We start from the raw sequence: 19330 nt of genomic DNA, 5'->3' as shown, positions 1-19330 counted from the left end.
TCAGGCTCTACCTTTTCGAGATATTTGTGAGAGGTTTTCTGTGAGCACGCTGTCAAAAACGCGCGATTTGTGGCCGCAAGTGTGAATAAAAGCAAATTGCAGGTGCACTTCACGACTTGTGCTTCTAGTGGTTAGAGTAGGGTATACCACGATATCACAGCAGGCGAAACACTCAGGGTTAGGTACTCTTAAGAATGAACTTCACCACATAGCACGCTCCTAGCCAACCATCACCCCGAATGACAACGTTCTCGCCCTAGATTTGTTGAAAACGGGAGGAGGAGCCTATTTTGTGTTCATTATGCACGGCACAAAATAGGCTCCTCCTCCCGTTTTCAACAAATCAGGGGCGAGAACGTTGTCATTCGGGATGGTGGTTGGCTAGGAGCGTGCTATGTGGTGAAGTTCATTTTTAAGAGTGTAGGACAATATGAGAAAGAAAGGTACAATTGAATACGAATCGAAGTTTTCCAAAAAAGATCTAGCCATAGGCACACTCTGATGGGTCTAGAGCATCTGACTTGTAAATACAGAACGGATGTAGCCGGTCTAAAATAAGCACAGAACAACAAATTGAAAAATGAAGATTCAGAACCTTGGGGCAAGACGAGACATCGCGTGAGGCAAGTCTGGACACTCCGTGGTAATGATGCAAATTAGTTTTTTGCAATCCAAGCAGACAAAGTAAAGCACGTTGGCCTCTACGCAGCCCCCTTGAGCCCACCGCCCACGTGATGTGCAATTAAACCACACAGAACCCAGTACTATTTCGCTCCACCTTTTCTTTGCAAACAGGGCACCGCCAGTCCGATGCTGGTTCTGCTTTGCTGGAAATATCCTACCAAACAGGAACATTTGCTGGAAAGAAGAAATCTGAGGAGCAAGCTCACAGCCACCTAATAATTCGTCTATCAGTTTGCGTCTTGCCCCGTGCATATCATGGGATGAATTATTTTTTTCTACAGAACATCGAGTAACCAAGAGTGTTCATACTTTGCATATACCTAGATGAATGAATAAAGAAATACGATGTAGACATAGACAGAATGAGCCAGCGAAACTCTGTTGCACAGATGACAAGAAAGGACTGCAGAAAGCCGCCTTTTTTTTTGCGGTTCTTTACATTCCAGGAAGCAGTAACAGATTATTTTTCTCTCTCCAACGTAAACACCAATCCGGACAATTTTCACGTGCAATGAAGCGGACATGGAGCGACCTATGAGTAAAGTTTGAACCGCATGGAACAACGCGTTTCTGAGACAGGAGGCGTCGAGCAAAAAAATGTACCGTCTTGCCCCGTGTCTCATCTTGCCCCACCTTACCCTACAACCCTACACCCTTAAAAATGAACTTCACCGCATAGCACGCTCCTAGCCAACCATCATCCCGAATGACAACGTTCTCGCCCCTGATTTGTTGAAAACGGGAGGAGGAGCCTATTTTGTGCCCATTATGCACGGCACAAAATAGGCTCCTCCTCCCGTTTTCAACAAATCTAGGGCGAGAACGTTATCATTCGGGATGATGGTTGGCTAGGAGCGTGCTATGCGGTGAAGTTCATTTTTAAGAGTGTACAACCAAATCACAAATTGCAAAATCGAAGCTTATATCCGCGAGGTCTGATTATGACCGTGGCTGAGAGTGGGATATAAGTAACTGAGCAACGTGCTATAGCTTTCGCGCGTATTTTCGATGTTGATAGAAGTCGCCTTAGCCACTGATGTGCACATTTTAGCAGGGGTAAGGCTTAGCACTGTGGCCGGGCGCGCCGGGACTCCTCTCGCATGGTGTGCAAGGTCCCTACTACCGCAGTAGACCATGCGTGCTGTTCGACTTCACAGGGAACTGTGCCGACCTCTTGACACACCGCCAACCAGGGAATGATAACGGACGTATTTTCATTATTTCCATTTTCGTTGCTGCTATATTTTCGTTTCCGTTATCTGTGTCTGATATCGGCCTTTCAATTCCGTTTCCGTTACTGTTTCCGGTAATAGAACTGCTGTTACAGAGCTGCCGGAGGACAAGCTGTCCGGCTCTGTCAGCACCCTGTTTTGGCCAGGTGCTGCTCCGGTGTCACGCGTACACACTACACAAATAATTTTACGTCGTTGGGATGCGCACAGCTTGCAAGCATTGAAATGAATAATGTAGGAACATGTCTTTGGTTACTCGGGGTCCAGGAACTCAAGGTGGGCGTAACCTTCATCCAATGTCGCATTCATAAACGGACGTCCTGAGTAGTAAATAATACTGCTATCGTCACGGTGAAATGAAAAAAGAAAAAGTACAAAAGTAACAAAATCGCACCCTCTAGCTGCATTATTGTGCCTTCTTTCCATGCTCTCGTATACTATATAGAGCATTACAGGTAATGGGGTCATCAAAATACAAAATACAAGAATGGAATGTCACTCAACTTCCATCGCACAACAGGAATAGCCATTACTCGAATTCAATACCGGACGATAATTTTCGTTTCCGTTTCCGGTAATGGAGTACCGTGGTGCGCGTTTCCGTTATCGTTACCATCTCCAGTTTCGGTAATATATGTTTCCGTTACGATTACCATTACCCTTCCCTGCCGCCAACAAACAACCGTATAGCACGATGAAGGCCACCCAACGCACGGGATGATGAATGTGCACTCAAGAATTGTCGAAAGCACGTGGCATACGCCTTTTCGTGACAGCATAAGCGTCGCAAAAGGGCGCACGATCCCAGGGGACGGAATGATTTCATTCGCGATGGTGGTGGGCTATGAACGTGCTATGCCGTGCCCTGCGAGAGGTGTCGTTGGCCGCCTGGGAGTGGCTGACTATGGCAAGCAGTTCCACTCACCAGCACCACTACTTGTTTTAAGAATGCCCTTTCAACTCAATACCGAGAACTCAATATTGTATATTGAGTTGTATATATGAGTTGTATATATTGAATATTGTATATAATAAGTATTGAGTTCCGAGAACTCAATACTTATAAACGCGGATAGAACACGCGGTAAATCGGACCGATACCCCTGTAGCACGGGCTAATTTAGTGTCATCTTCGTGAAGTGCATTCCTCCCAAGTACACTGTTAAAACAGAACTTCACCACATAGCACGCTCCTAGCCAACCATCATTCCGAATGATATCATTCTGTGCATTGATTTGGTGAAAATGGGAGGAGGCGCCTATCTGGGACAGATTATCTTGTCCCAGATAGGCGCCTCCCCCCTGTTTTGAACAAATCATGACACAGAATGATATCATTCGGTATGATGGTTGGCTAGGAGCGTGCCATGTGGTGAAGTTCTGTTTTAACAGTGTAGGGTTGCCACCTGTCCGGATTTCACACTAACAGTACGGATATTGAAGGCTGGCGTCAGGTGCCCGGTGAAGGTGTACACTCTAAAAACTGAACTTCACGGCATAGCACGCTCTGCGCCAACCATTGCCACGAATGATTGGGTTATCGCTTCTGATTCGAGGAGAGAGGGAGGCGTACGCCTTTTTGTGTCAATTTGGATATATGATAATTGACATAAAAAGGCGTACGCCTCTCTCTCTCCTCGAATCAGAAGCGATAACCCAATCATTCGTGGCAATGGTTGGCGCAGAGCGTGCTATGCGGTGAAGTTGAGTTTTTAGAGTAATCTGGACAGAAAATGTTCGGAACTTGGGGAAGTCGAAGTATAGAAACCTTACAGCTTCGGTGTTTCGTTTGCGTCATCGTCGCCAAAAAATTGAGCGATAGCTAATGAGCAATCAAAGCTCGGACTCAGCAATCAAGATCAACTATGCGCTTGATAACGATGAGGAATATGTATCATACTTTGCAATGGTTGGCCATCAGTGTGCTATACGGTGCAGTTCTGTTTTTAGAGTGTGGTATTCGTGTGATTCGTGTGAAATGTGGTCAGGTGATTGTGGTGGGCTGCGAATGAAAGAGCTCGCAGTTGCCGACTAACGCTCTGGAGGAATGTGCGTCCTGGGTCGACTTCTAAGGGAACTGTGCCGACATATGTCGGCAAACCCAGCAAAAAGAACAAACCGGCACCACACAGGCGGCACCGGAATTCGAACACTGGAGCCTTCCATTCCCGACGTGACATGGTCAGCCAGCTGCCACGTGTGCTTGTCCCTGTTGGCCTGGTTTTCGCCTTTCACGTCACAATGTGCCAGATCCTGTCCCAATCACAGGCTCCCAGCTACAAGGTATCCTCGGTACCAGGATCACTAGACCAGCTCACTCATTATTGTACCGATACGCGGCTGCTCGAACAGGTGCAGTACGAACTCAAAACCAGCACGCCACAGTGTCACCGCTGAGCATGGTTCTTGTATATTGTAGAAAGCCGCATTGCTCCAGGAACAGGAGTGGTATCGCGTTCGATGTCTTTCTTCGGTAATGAATACCGCAACTTATCCCAAAAGTGTTTTTCTCTCCAGGAGAGATAGTTGGTGGTCTTCATGTACAGGGCGAGGTCACTGTCGATATCTTCCGGAACATTTTCAGGGACGACGATGATAAGGCGGTTGAGCTTGTCCTGGAGGGAAGTACGATGAGCAACTCGGAACTCCCAGCGGCACCATTCGCTTTCCACGAAATTTCTGGAAGAAGGAACAGATAAAATTTGTCGCCGTATTGGACATTCTAAAACGTGAGCTTCACCGCATAGCACGCTGGACGCCAACTGTTACCAGGAATGATAGGGTCATTGCTTCAGATTCGTAGAGAGAGTGGGAGGGGGGGGGGAGGGCGTATGCCTTTTTGTGTCAATTATAACATATTCAAATTGACATAAAATGGCGTATACGGGCCCTCTGTCTTCGAATCAGGAGACTCCACCGCTTTCGCACGTCCAACTGAACGACACGAGACAGCTGAACGGGTCGTTCGGGCAACGAGCAACTTTATCGATGCTTTGCTGTTTTTTTCACGAATCTGTGCCCCTCATGAAACTGTCTTTGCGGCTATTGTGCACGTTACTGGGGCCTTTTTCGTATCATTATGCAATACATAATGATTACAAAAAAGGCGGACGTTTCCCACAAATCACAGGTGCGACTTATGTCAATGGGGACTATGGTTGGCCAGGACCGTGCCATGAGGTGGAAGTTCAATAAGTTCAGTTTTTAAGAGTATAGAGAGCAATATGTTAGCAATTCGAACACTTATGTGATTACAGTGTAGCGGATGTTGACGAATACGCAATGTAAGTACGTCAGCCCTTCGCGCAGCCCCTCAGCTTTAGCCTAACCGTTGTACACGTAAAATGGTGTCTCTAGATCGCTCTCAAATAAGGTAACACAACTACTGCATGTGACGACCACGTTGGTTCAGCTCAAAAGGCTCAGTCCGGCATATGTCAGCACAGTTTCCTTAGAAGTTGGTCCAGGACGCACATTCCCCCAGGGCGTCAGTCGTGACGTCGTGAGGAAAGGTACGAACGCGACCGGATTTAAAAACACCATTCAAGACTTCGTTTTCAAAGCAAATGCTAGATAATCTCGGCAGCAGCACCGAAAAAGCGACCACCACCATGGCGGCCAAACGCGTTCGTTTGACGTCATGTGAAAACACCCCTTTAGCAAAGGGCAAGGCCTACTCGTGTGGGCCGCTTACCCAGTCGGCCGCACGCAGTTCTCAGAGCTGACAACGCGCGCGCGCAACATGCGCTGCGTCTCTCAAAACACCAGCGACATCGCGTCAAAACACCTGCACATTGATTGTGTGCATCCAATCGGCGCATGTTCTACTTACTGTGTAAGCAGCAAGAGCGTGCGACGGGAACATGCCACGGCCTCTTGAATGATGTCTTGCAGGAGAAAGCCACCTTTGAAGTTGCGGTCGTAAGTGCAGACAGAGAACCCGGATTCTTCGAGACCAGGTAACAGATGGGCATACGCCCAGTCGGAGTCCTTGCTGCTGAAGGAGAGGAAGACGTCGAACGTTTTGTCTTTGTCCAGGTCGTCCTCTTTAACCCATCGAACACCGTGGGCGTAAAGCCAGATCTTGATTTGTTTCTTGCGCTTCAGGTATATCGTGGCGAGCGCCAAGGACACGGGGATTATGACTGAAAAGAAACACTCAAGGTTAGTACCGCGAAAGAGCTGTAAGAATAGGTTGTGTATAAATGTGGACAGTAACCGTATGAACAAGAGAGAAACTGATGTTCTGAGGCTGGGAACAACATAGAAGGGACAGATGCAAACAAAGCCTCAAGTTGCCTAAGAAATCAACGATGAAAGATGAAAGTCACTGAAAAGGTTAGCCTGCTGTTGGGATCGAACCCACATCTGTCGGTAATCCAGAAGATGTGGGTTCGATCCCTACAGCTGGCTAACCTTTTCAGTGACTTTCATCTTTCACCGTAGTAACCGTATATTCGCGCGAACGACGTCCCCCAAGACACTCCTGTGGAAGATGCACGAAACACCATGAATTTCTGAGTCGTCTGAGATATCTTTTACGTGAGTGCTCTTCTAAAAATTGGGAATATCCCGCGCTCTCTTGGAAGAAAAGGGTGGAGTAGTTACACCTTTTAGGGAGGCAATAGTTGTCGCATATGTTCTATATGGTTATAAGTTCTACCTGCTACATCACTCTCAAAACAGGACTTCACCGCATATCAAGTTTTCCGCCAACCGTTGCCATGAATGACAGGGCTACCGCTTGTGATTCGGTGAGCAAGGGGGCGTACGGCCCCTTTGTAGCAAATGGGACATATGATAATTGCTTTTACCGCCCTTTTACACCCTTTATCAGACGCTATGTTGACCTAGGTGGTAACTTTGGAAGTTACAACATTTTCACGCCCTTTTTCTGAGTGCTGTGCGCGAATTCTTGAGGACGCGGCGGAATTTAGTTTGTATTACTCTTTCATCCAGTGGAATATTCCCAGGAATGTCGCTCAGGTCACGCTGGTACCTCCTTCCAACCCTCAGTGGCGGTCGCTTTGACTGACCACCTTCTACAATAACATTGCATATTTCAATTTGCTTCTGACCCTCACAATAACAACAGGTGTACCTCTGCTGTTACCTCCTCGAGCGTAGGAATTCTGTAATGTAACCTGCAAATACGATGCAATATAGTGTAGTTTCCCGTGACAATGAACCATTCCCATGTACGCGTGAGCTCCTGGCGGCGAAATGACAAAGTAACACCACCTATACTTACCTGACCTTTTTTTAGGCTATAGCAGGATAACATTTGTTTGGAACTGGAAAGCCTGTTCCTGTGAAAGCACACGAGACGTCGTGCAGCCAAAAAACACCACACCCAAACTTGCTAAGGCATATTCATAGCATGCCATGTTTCCTTGCCAACGACCATGGCGACGCTCGTACAGTTTGACGTAACATTACAGCCATTGCGAGAAGCTTCAAAGCGAATGCGAGAACACTGGCAAAGAGAAAGAGGTTGGGGACGAAAAACTTGACACCAGGGAGCATTGAATCTAATGCTCTTTAGAAGATGGGACATTACGTGTTCGGTGGCCATTTGTTACAATAATCATTGAGGATCTCTTATGGGACACGTGTATCTTTCCCCTGTCGCACGGACAGTCTTCAGTGATGATTGAAACCAATGGTCATTGAATATGCGGGTAGCACCCTCAAGCGTATAACGTGTCAACTTCTCCAACACCGTTATATCCAATGCTCCCTGACAGTTTGACATCTTATACGCTTTGTGGCGCTACCCACGTGTTCAATGGTCATCCTCCTGTCGTCACGTCATCCTCATATTGCCACCAAGTGTGTAACGTGTCAACCTGTCAGGGAGCATTTAAGCATTTAATCCAATGCTCTTTGGCAAGCTGACACATCACACGCATGGCGTCGCAACGCATGTATTCAATGATCATGGGTTACAATGACCTTTGAAGACCTTCGGTGTGACACAGGTATTTTTTCGGCTGTCGCACAGACAGTCTTCAAAGATAGTTGACACCAATGGTCATTGAACATGTGGGTAGCGCCACCCAGCGTATAACGTGTTAGCTTCTCAACAGCCTCATATCCAATGCTCCCTGACATGTTGACACGTTACGCGCTTGGTGGCTCTACCCACGTGTTCAGTGGTCATCCTCCTGTCGGCACGTCATGTCGTCATGCCATCCTCGTGTCGCCACCATGTGTGTAACGTGTCAACTTGTCAGGGAGCATTTAATCCAATGCTCTTTGGGAAGCTGACACATCACACGCATGGTGTCACTACGCACGTATTCAATGACCATTGGTTACAATGATATTTGAAGACCTCCCATGTGACACGGGTATTTTTTCGACTTTTTCGACAGTCTTCAATTATTATTGAAATCAATGGCCATTAAACACGCGGCGTATAACGTGTCAGCTCCTCGAACACCGTCATATCCAATGCTCTCTGACAGGTTGACGCGTTACACGCTTGACGGCGCGTGTGTCATCAAGGAGAGCTACTTATGGAGGTAGCGCTACGTAGCGCTACGTGCATAGCGCCTGATGGCGCTACGTACGTGTTCAATGACCGTTCAACACGTAATACTCGTGTCGCCACCAAGGTGTAACGTGTCATCATGCCAGGGAGCACTGGACATGATTATATTTCAGAAGTTTTCACGTTATATGCTTGCTGGCGCTACCTGTGACTAGCACCGCTAAAGGTCGCTTTCTTTTCCCACTAAATTGTTTCTTACCATGACCATCCGATGAAGATTTATGCGAAAACCAATTAATGTAAATATTCATTTTCTTGAAAGCAATGAGCGATCGATGAACACTGATTTGATAAATTAAGGCAAGTTTTCTGGTATGATTGTCTATACAGAGCACGTATGTACCACGACACTATAGGTAGTTATATTACCTATAGGTAATATAGGATTTGTCTTAATTTGACTTGTACTAATCCCCCCACTATAACACCTTCGAGCGGAGCAGGTCTATTTGTAAATAAATAACAAATACTTAGGAATCGCACCTTGCACTGCTGCAATGTTGTGCACTTCCGGTTTCAGTGCGAACTACTCGGAAGTAACCACCGCTCACCATCTTTCTTAAGAGCGCACATCTCACAAGAAGCCTACCTAGCAAAGGCACTCCGTAGGTCACGAATCCTGATGTCTTGAATGGGCAAAGGTCCTTCTGCTCCAAGTCCATAAACAACCTCGATGATAGTTGGGTATTTGCTCCTTCAACACACCTGACATCATGAGCATCTCTGATCTATCAAATGGAATCAGATAGGGCGTCAGATCCACATTGTCCACAAAACACCCGGAAGACATAGAAGCTGTCATACTATATCTCTTACCGTATCTTCATGTGATTCTGCCCACTGCCTGAAGGCGTAGTCCTCGCAATCGCAGTCCCACGGATTTCCAGATAACCAAATCCCTGATAAGTTCAGATTATCAACGATACTTAACGGGAAGTGCTTGAAAGAGTTGTTTTGTAGGGACAAGTAACTCAGGTTTGTCGGTAAGGCTTTCCAGTCGAGGGCTGTGTACAAATTATTCGACAGGTTTAAGCTCCGCACAGCGGGGGCTTCCTCGGCTAAGGACGTGTCTAGCGTGTCCAAGAGATTCCCGCTAAGATCTACGACGGCCGTGTCTTCTGGGAACTTCCGTGGCACTGCCTCCATGTTCCGATGGGAACAGTCGACTTTAATAAATCCCTCGTAGCCTTTCGTCATACATTTGCAGGTGCACTTCTCGTCGCAGTCTTCGAGCCAGATGTCCAGACTGTACCTTGTTTCGTTGCTTAGGAAGGGAGCCCCGGCGAGCCGCGGTGGACTATTGCAGACCGGGACGTCGTAGTCCATGTACAGCTGCGGTACCTCGTACAGCCAGGATAGTTGGCAGTCGCACGTTAAAGGATTTCCTGTAACGGATCACTGGGCCTTAAATATTCTGTATTCGACTCTTGTAGCATGTCTCTGAGCATGTCTCTGAGCATGGGAAAAGGCGAATGCGCAGAGCACAGAACGAACAGCCCAAGACTACGACGTACTAGATTATAACGACCATGTCACAGGCACCCCTTCCCAGCGCCCTACTCAGTTTCTGCAATACTTTGTACCTCAGCTTACCTTAGTATTTCTGCACAAGTGGTGGATGTCTCATGGGAGATGCTTTTTTCTAAACTTGATTATCATCATCATTCTACGAATTTTCATAGGAGCTGCTGTCGTCTGCTACGGCAGTCGTGCGTCCACTTCTGCGCGTTCAAAATTCAAATTTCCATTGTCCAATCAGGATACAGATCTCGCGGGTCGATGAGTAGCGCCGTTAGCGGATCGTGCGGACAGGTTCCTCGTAGGGTTTCGATTATGACGTGGTCGTTATAACCTAGTAGCTCGTGCTCAAGACAAGGCAGTAACATCTTGAGCCTTGTCTTGAGCGCTTCGTTCTGTGTTATGTACGTTTGTCTTTCCCTTTGCTACAGGGCGTGTTGCCAACAGAGAGGGGTATTCGTAGACTAGCATTGGTCCACACAGATGAAACTGCGTGCTCCTCGTTAGCTCGAGTACCTCTCCTTATTTGAGAGAGTGGCCAATACTGTGGCGCCATGGACAATAGGGCAGAGTGGGAAACAGGGAAGCTGCGCAGACAACCGACCTACTCGCATAGCGTATTGTAGCGAATCGTAGCGTCGAAGCGAGTAGTAGCGTTCAACAGTACATTTATACCGGAGAGGAATCGCTCACCTTCAATCGTGATCTTCTTCAACTTCGTTATGTCCTCTGGTAAGCTAGCACGATGAATCACCGTCAAGTGGTTGCCGTGCAAGCATAAATGCTCGAGAGACGCAATAGTTTTGAACGCGCCTCGAACATCGCTGATGTTATTTCTTTCTGCGTACAGCAACCCCAGCCGTGGAAGTCTTCCAAAATCGTTTTCCCTCAAGGACAGCAGCTGATTATCACGGAGATACAGAGACCTCAATCTGGGCATGAAATATAGCGAACCGTTCAACGTTGTCAACCGATTGCTCGTTAATTTCAACTCTACCAGGCTTCCGAGGCCCGTGAATGCGAGCTTTCCGATCCAGGAAATTTTATTAGAACCCATATTCAACTGTTTCAAATTGATGTTTGTCTTGAACGCATCATCGGGCACGTGCTCCAGTTGATTGTAGTCGATGTCCAGCTGTTCGAGTAGTTGAAGGCCGTGAAATGCGTTATTAATTGCGTCGATGTAATTATGGGAGATGTCGATGACCAGTAAAATGCCAGCCTTCGTTTCGTTTCCAGCGTTACATTTAGACGGAATCAAATCCCGCCTGGTGAAAGACTCGTAGTTTGAGGTGTTTACGGACTTGGGAAAAGAGTTGACGTCGATGTGTCTGATTCGGTTGTAACTTAGCTTCAGGAACCGCAGTCTGTCGATGCACGAGAACGGAACGGAAGCGGCATCGGATATGTTGCAGTGCTGAAGGCTGAGGCTTTCGATGGCCGCGTTTCTGGAGTCGAATAAGGTGAAGGTGTCGATGGGATTGAAGTCGAGGCTCAGCGACTCGAGAGAGGGGAGGTTGGTGGCGGAGAGGCTGCGGATGTGGCTGATGCGGTTTTCTTCCAGCTTCAGGGTCTGAAAAAAAAAAATGAGGGACAGAGAGAAAACGCCGTTTAATTGCATTATGGTTTCTGTGAAGCTCGGCATAAAGTACACTGTAGTTTAAGGGATGCCACATATTTGAACTGCACAATGTTCCCTCATTTTGTTTGCCCTTCTCGTTTCAGAATAGGGGACCCAAGCACTTTCGGGCTGCAAAGAAATAGCCTCGTCACCGCATGTTCACGCCCAGAACCCAAACCGGGATTAGGGGTTTTAGTACGCACGCTATTTGTCGTAAGTGGCGTGAGGCCCCAAGCGCTTGCTTGCGTCATTCTCGTGGCGGGCAAGAATGCGCGTTAGATAGTAGTCAGCAAAGGGCCGAAAAGGTTGGCCACAAAAGCGGTCGTGTTTTGCCAATTACTGTTAGTGCTCAGTATACAATATGTTTACAACAAGCGATTTTTCGTTTCCAGTCTCGGTTGTAAAGTCTCGGGAGCGGCGACGCAAGCGGACGACGCTCAGAGCCGTTTATAGAGAGAGTTTGGCTATTAGGAGGAGCCTAACTTGTACCGCGTCATGCGACGTCACGGCGAAAAGTCCTCCCTCGCCGCGCTCATTTGTCCAGTCGTCATACGGTCGCCGACGCCATGTTAAGGTCTGGGAACTGGGTCAAATGCGCCAACCTGCTGGCTGATAAGCGGAGTTCGCTTGGATACCGGGCGGGATTTTTGGGCGGTGCAACACCCACTCTGACGTCAAAACGGGCTTCGCCCGTGAAGCGGGGAGAAACCAAAAGATGGCCATACTCTCTCTATATGCGGCTCTGGGGACGCTGGGGTGCGGGAATACTGCGAGTATTGTAAGCAACCCTGAGAACCGAATCCGTCCCGGGGAGGACGCGGGAGGAACAGCCGCCCGGGACGGCTTTCACGAAAAGGTAGCCAGACGGCGGTGGGCCCGGGAGTTCGGCGGTACATTCATAGCCAAAGTAATTTTCACCTTATAATTTAGAGCATACCTGCGCTTATGTCCGCGTTAGTATGGGGGACCTCCGTCGGGTGGCGCCAAATCCCCAGGATACGCACGCAGCAGCTGTAGCTGCAGCAGCCGTCCGAAGCTGCAACTAGCAATAGCACGCTCCTAGCCGACCGTCATCCGGAGTGATATCGTTATCGTTGAAAACGGGAGGGGTATGCCCTTTTTTGTGATAATTAAGTGTCACAAAAGTGGCGTACGCCTCCCGTATTTAACAAATCAGGGCAAATAACGATATCATTCCAGATGATGGTTGACTAAGACCGTGCTATGTGCTGAAGTTCATTTCTAACAGTCTACACTGTAAAAACAGAACTTCACCACATAGCACGCTCCTAGCCAACCATCATTCCGAATATCATTGTGTGCATTGATTTCTTGAACAGGGGAGGAGGCGCCTATCTGAGACACGCCCCGTGTTTTGAACACATCATTGACATCATTTTCGACATAAGTTTTGACATCATTCGGAATGATGGTTGGCTAGGAGCGTGCTATGTGGTGAAGTTCTGTTTTTACTGCGTAGGTAGGTAGGTTTACAGGTAACCTCCTCAGCGGAGCCTGGAACCCCTGAGGTGAGACAGCATGATCACTGCAACCCACTATTCAGAGCAGACAAATGCCGTGCAGCCTCCATTTAGATTCTTCTTTCCAGCATTGTCTTGCCTACCATTCGGGCTCTCTATATTGTTCACAAGTTTCTTTTTTATTTGATTTCAGTATACTTTATCTTGTGCACAAACATGATACTGAGGAGGACATTTTCTTGTTGACACCTGAATAAGCTAGGTTGCTTTTAGGAGGTGCAGACTTTTGTTCCTTATCTTATAATCATTACTCGTGTGGATTGCATCCATTTGCATTCATCGGAACTGGATTTGCACACTGTGTTATGTTATTCTTTTTCTTCTCTCAAACCAAAGCGCGGTCCAAGTGTATGGCAGCTGAAGTCTTTCACCGGGGTAATATGCCAGAACAAATCCAGCCAGTGCTCTGGAGTTCACCTTTAAAATACCGAAACCTACACTCTTAAAAATGAACTTCACCGCATAGCACGTTCCTAGCAAACCATCATCTCGAATGATATCGTTATCTGCCCTGATTTGTTGAAAACGGGAGGCGTACGCCATTTTTGTGACAATTATGAACCGCATAAGTGTCACAGAAAAGGCGTACGCCTACCACTTTGAACAAATCAGGGCACATAGCGATATCATTCGAGATAATGGTTGGCTAAGAGCGTGCTATGCGGTGAAGTTCATTTTTAAGAGTGTACGTCTGACGCACCATGTCAGTCAGGAGATTTTGTTCCTGCTACAACTCTGTGCTTTGTTTTACAATACCAAAGATTACCTTACCAACCACTGCTATATCAGTGGTGTACTGCTGTGTTCAACCCAGTGGTATATCCAGAATCCCAAGCACGACAGAGTGTTCATTGTTGGGGTCATTATTATAGTTACGTCATTACAGCTTAACATATTATTACCGACATGTGCCTAAAGCTGAAATCGCAAGGCCACCACCTGTATGGGGTACACAGGTGAAAAAGTTAGGGGTTGTCACTGAACGTTTCGGGTGTTATGGGGTGTAGTGGGGCCTGGATAAATCACTGGTTCAACCAATTCAACTTCCTCTCGGCATCCTGTATAGCTTGTGCAGCGACTTCAGCCCTTATTTGCTGATAACACTGGTGCCAATACAGTTGTTAGGTGAGCTGTGTGGCAGTGTCTGTCGAGGTGGCAAATTGGGCAGTTCCTTTACGAAGAAGGCAGATTTCCGCCAGAAGACCACAAAGCAGTTTATTTGAAGTGGTACCAATCACTTCTTTCTCTTTTTTTTATTGCACAATATAGGGCATGTTGCATGACTGCTGGGCCTTTTGCCTCTTTCCAGGTACATCAACTGGTGACTTCAAGCTTATGTGACTCTAGTACAGTATAAGGTGGCAATGACGCAAGCGAGCTGGTGTCGTTAGTTTGTGTCCCTCAGTGTCGGGGTTGATTATGAATGTATTACATAGTATTGTAAACATGGTTGATAAATCTGTTAAACAACAAACACTTATCCGAAATACATACGATGTGCAGAATACTCTTATAGAATACGCTGCTGCTGAGTTTCTGTAGGCATGGTTGTTGCTAATACTAACTGTTCACGTTTACGACGTGCTCAACACTGAATACCCCATAAAACAAATTCTTGCGTGAGACATATTCTTACGATATTGTTAGGCAAACAATAATTTCTTTGACGGAATGAAATACGGCTAGCCCGTCGCGTCTGTAAACCACGAAGTACAGAGTATGCGCTTGAATGCGCGAAGCTGCTTTGAATAATAATAGTAATGGTAACGGTAATTAAGAACACGAGTTGAAACAAGGTAAAACAAAACATTAGACCATCCAGTCTTTTACATCGATAATTCGTAAGAATAAATCGAGAAACAATGGGGACAGCTTCCAAATATCACAGTTGCACTTCACAACGCACTTGCTTTGTTGTCAGGTGCCAACACGTAAATATAACCGGAACGCCTGGCAACCACCAGACACTTTCCATTGGTGACGGCGATACAACCAATACAACGTTGCAGTGAATCGCTGGAGGCCCACGTATCTCGTCAGCAAAATCCTCATAGCCATGGAGATGGGTCCTTGGGTTCCTTGCTGTGAACGGCCGCGGATCAGAAAACGATAACATTAGACGAAAAAGTACAGCTCACATGCCAGACCTGCCAGCGCAAGTGTAGCAAACGGTTCACATAGAAAAAGCTGTTCATTATTGTGTGTTATCCGAACGCCTACAACGAACAGAAACGTAATGCTTCAGACCTCAAACGCGACCAGAGACCTTATGACCTTGTAGGTGCGACTCGCAGGCGCCACTGCGCTCACAACCTCACAGGTGAGGGGCCGGGGCGAGCGTTGCTTGGCATTGCGCAACACCGGTGACGTAACTGGGGCCAGACCAGGTCCCCCAAGGTCGCCATTTTCCCATGTATTTGTTCCTATCCCGATGCGTGCAATGCCGGAGGCCGCCCTTAGATACCCCATTGTTACCAGACGTTGGCTTGCGTGGATTGTAGCGCACTAAAGATCCAGTTGAAGCACAACCCAAGCCAAGTCAAGTCACCGAAGGAGAAATGGACGACTGCAGCGCCTGCGGCGCCTGGTACGACAGGTACGCTATGTGATGCACGCAGCCGTGCACTAGATCCTTCCGATCGTTCAACACGTTTAAAAACGGGACCAAAAAGTGAAACACGACAGAGGAAGTTGTTATACGCGTTTTATTTGGACATATAAAGACTAGATTCATTCGCAGAAACAACAAAAACATTTTGCCGCTAAACTTAGCGCGCTGAAGTGATCCGGAACGGCAACAGTGGGGTATCTAGTGGCGGCCTTCTTCGTTGCACGCTTTTCCGAGGTGAGTTTGGGGGACCTGGGCCAGACAGACACAGTCCGCATAGTTGCTGGGTCCGCAGGAGAATGCGCGCGGGAGAGGAGGATCGAATGCCGAAGAGAAATTTGAAGCGCGCGCTTCTCACAGAGCGGAGCGATTTCGCCCGAAAAACATTTCTGGCATATTAGTTTCTCGGCCGGACGAACCGTTTCCAGAAGAAAACAAAAAATATGGGGATTCGCGAAATTTCATAGTCCCTTTAAGTCATCCTACTATACTGGGTTTTATTGTACGTGAAAACGGAGTAAGAATTATAATAGCCACCAAATAAGGCTCCAATGTATCACGTGTAGCTCGCAACAAGTCAAGTGACCTACGTGCCTCCCGAACATCTCTTAGGAATAAAATGTCACACTGGACAACGTCACACTCACACGTCCTGAGACAATAGACGAGTTCAGAAAATCCAAGTGCTCTTGGGGCACGCATTGCATCCTGGGCACTTGCTGAGCGGGGGAACGAAGGATAATCCTTCACATTTCGCTTTCGCTGACCTTGACACGTCGTGAACAATGGACTGGGTGGGGCAGAAATCGGAACAGTTTTGAGGCCACCCGTTTCTTTCGTATTAGTAAATTCCCACAGTTCAAAGCGACGCTAAGCACTCTGGGATTTTCTGAACTCGTCTATTGATGCTCTGAGGCTGGAACACATAGAGAAAGGGCAAATACATACAAAGCGTCAAATGCCTCCATCTCTCATCACTCACACGTCGCTACGAATTTTAAGGAAAGCGGCCAAAGGACACTAAGGTTGAGGGAAGATTTATGTGCGCCCAGAAGGAAGAATATCCGTCGCTCTCTCCCTGAGGCCCTGCGCAATATTTCCTTCGGGGTTTACAGGGTTTCCAACCTTTCTATGTCACTAAGGAAGACTTACATGCAACTCCAGAAGCCCATCAAACAGAGACTCCACATCTTCGATTAGATTCCAGCGCAAGTCGATCTGCTGCAATCTGGGCGCTGTACGAAATAAGGTCTTCGGAATACTCGTGATCCCGTTGCGAGAAGCGACGAACCTCAGCAAATGGCTCATGTTCTTCAGTGCGTCTTCATGAATCGATGAAATCATGTTTCCGTGCAGGTTTATTTTTGTCAGCGACGCATGCAAATGCGCCAGCTCGATACCAATCGTTGTTATCCTGTTGGAAGTGAGATAAAGCACCTGCAACGATTTTAAGGCAGCGAAGGCGGGGGGTATCGTTGTGAGACCGTTCTTCGACATGTCTAAGAACTCTAAATTGTCCAAGCCAACGAGCGAATCGGCGTGAAGCGATTCTATCCCACAGCGCAGGATTCTCAGCACGTTCACTGTAAGGTTGACGAATAAAAATCCTGGCAAGGTCGGCATGTTGACACCGGTTATCACCAACGAATGCGGGCGAGGTATATTGAGCTCCTTTAGATCCCGACGTAGTTTCTCCACGTTTGGTGCGCCCTTGCAGTACACCGTTGATTCGACATGCGAAGTCTTGATGTGGCAGTAGTGTGTCTCGTTGGGCGGAGTACCCGCGTCAACAAAAGCACATTTCACGTGGAGAAACAACACCATCACGGAGAGCACGAACATCTTCACTTCACACCCACTTTTGCACACACTTACCGTACTGTACGCAATGTTTCGCGCTCAGTGTTGTCAACACGTAAATGATACCGTGATAGAGTTGACATAAGAGACTGAAATAAAGTGACTAGAATAAACTTACGCCGGGCGCAGTACGTCAGATGTGCCTTATCTGTGTTATCGAGGGGGCAAAGGCGGGATCCTGTTGTCCGATTAGGTTTCCGCTTTGCGTGTCAGTTACGAAAGAAAGAAGCAGACGACACTTTCTTGAAGCGAAAAAAAAAAAAAAAGAAACGAAAAAAAAAAAACTTAGCAGACGACACGTGCAAGACGACGCCACAGAGCAACGATGCGATCGCGACACATGAAGGCTCACGAGAAAGGCGGAAGGCAAATGTGACGGCAGCAACGTCAATTTTCCAACATAACTGTGACAAGACTATTCCTCGAATGTCCGGTGTAGGCGTACACTTTTGTCGCAGGTATTGACGGAGAACAACAACCTGTCACACGTGCGTGCAGACAAGGGAACATATGTGCCCCGCGACGGTTCTGTTCGGGAATAAAGTTCGTTGAGCGTTTCCTGCTGGAAGCGCTCTCATCGTGATTGTAAAATAAAAGGAATGCTCGTTGTGCTTTCAACCGTTAGACCGTTGCTCAAACCGTTAGTTTTATCGGTAACACTATTTTAGAGAATCGGGGGCAAGTTCTAGAGAACACGGTTCTCGCCGTTTTGGATTCGGTTTCAACGTATACAGGGTGTATGAAGACCGAGAGACACGGACACAGAAGACGACATGCGTAGGTTCTCAGAATACGACTACACCACCAGAGTCATGCGGTCAACGGCATTTGTTCTTACCAGGTTTCTGTCACCTCCTGATGTACTGAGAACCTAAGTGTGTCGTCTTCTGTGTCCGTGTCTCTCGGTCTTCGTCATGGATCTATACCAGCTAGCCTGCACCCTTTCCCTTGTTTCTACACGGGGTGTCCCAGAAAACGTGTCATTGAATTATAATTTAAAAAAAAAAACTACACCACCAGAGTCATGCGGTCAACGGCATTTGTTGTTAATAGGTTTCTGCCACCTCCTGATGTGAATGTCGTGTAACGTAAGTTTAATTATGTAAATTTTTGCGAGCTTAAGTCGGAAATTTGCCATTTAATGGCCACTTTTTTACCCCACCATTGTGAAGAGCGTGTCTAATTTACTCAAATTAAGGACAGGGATATTCAGGAGCTATCCGATCTAAAAAATAGCCGAACATCATGCTCTACGGAGCTTCCTCAGGATAGCGCGTGATTAATTTTTCAGCGCAATCTTTGTCAGACCGACGAAAGGAGGTTGGAGACCCAGCCCACCCCAGCATCGCAGAAAGAGATAACACAGGCATGGCTGATCGCGTCCGACTTTCGCTGGGATAATGCTTTCCCTCTCCCAATTTTAGGAACTGTTACTTTTTCTACTATCACGCTGTGGCTGGCTTTGGAACCTCCTTCCGTCGGACTGAGAGCGATTGCGCTCAAAGAGTCATCGCGCGTTATGGTCCGCTGCTCCGAAAAGCATGATGTTCGGCTACTTCCGATGGGATAGCTCGTGAATATCACCGACAATTATCATGAATTTGAGTGAATTCGGTACGCTCTTCATATTGATGGGGTAAAACAGTGACCATAACTTGGCAAATTTCCGACTTCTGTTCGCAACTATGTACATAATTAAACTTAAGATAC

At 47.2% G+C, this 19330-nt stretch overlaps 1 protein-coding gene across 2 annotated transcripts; it reads right to left on the bottom strand.

The window, feature by feature from the left end:
* Nucleotides 1-3587: 3587 nt before the first annotated feature.
* LOC135366574 (protein toll-like) lies at nt 3588-17728 on the bottom strand. 2 transcript variants are annotated; one of them, XM_064599332.1, is made up of 6 exons: nt 16913-17728; nt 10684-11563; nt 9289-9857; nt 9062-9200; nt 5749-6061; nt 3588-4595 (listed from the first exon to the last, which is right to left on the bottom strand). In XM_064599332.1, exons 1-6 carry the CDS (start codon nt 17600-17602, stop codon nt 4304-4306), a joined length of 2883 nt encoding a protein of 960 aa, XP_064455402.1. In that variant the 5' UTR covers nt 17603-17728; the 3' UTR covers nt 3588-4303. The 2 variants fall into 2 exon arrangements, with proteins under 2 accessions (XP_064455402.1, XP_064455403.1); XM_064599333.1 differs by lacking the exon at nt 16913-17728 and adding an exon at nt 15059-15213.
* Nucleotides 17729-19330: the final 1602 nt, after the last annotated feature.

Source organism: Ornithodoros turicata, chromosome 8 (genome assembly GCF_037126465.1).
Source record: "Ornithodoros turicata isolate Travis chromosome 8, ASM3712646v1, whole genome shotgun sequence".
NCBI lineage: Eukaryota > Metazoa > Arthropoda > Arachnida > Ixodida > Argasidae > Ornithodoros > Ornithodoros turicata.
The sequence above is the reverse complement of the archived record's forward strand: the minus strand, read 5'-3'. Positions and strand labels throughout refer to the sequence as shown.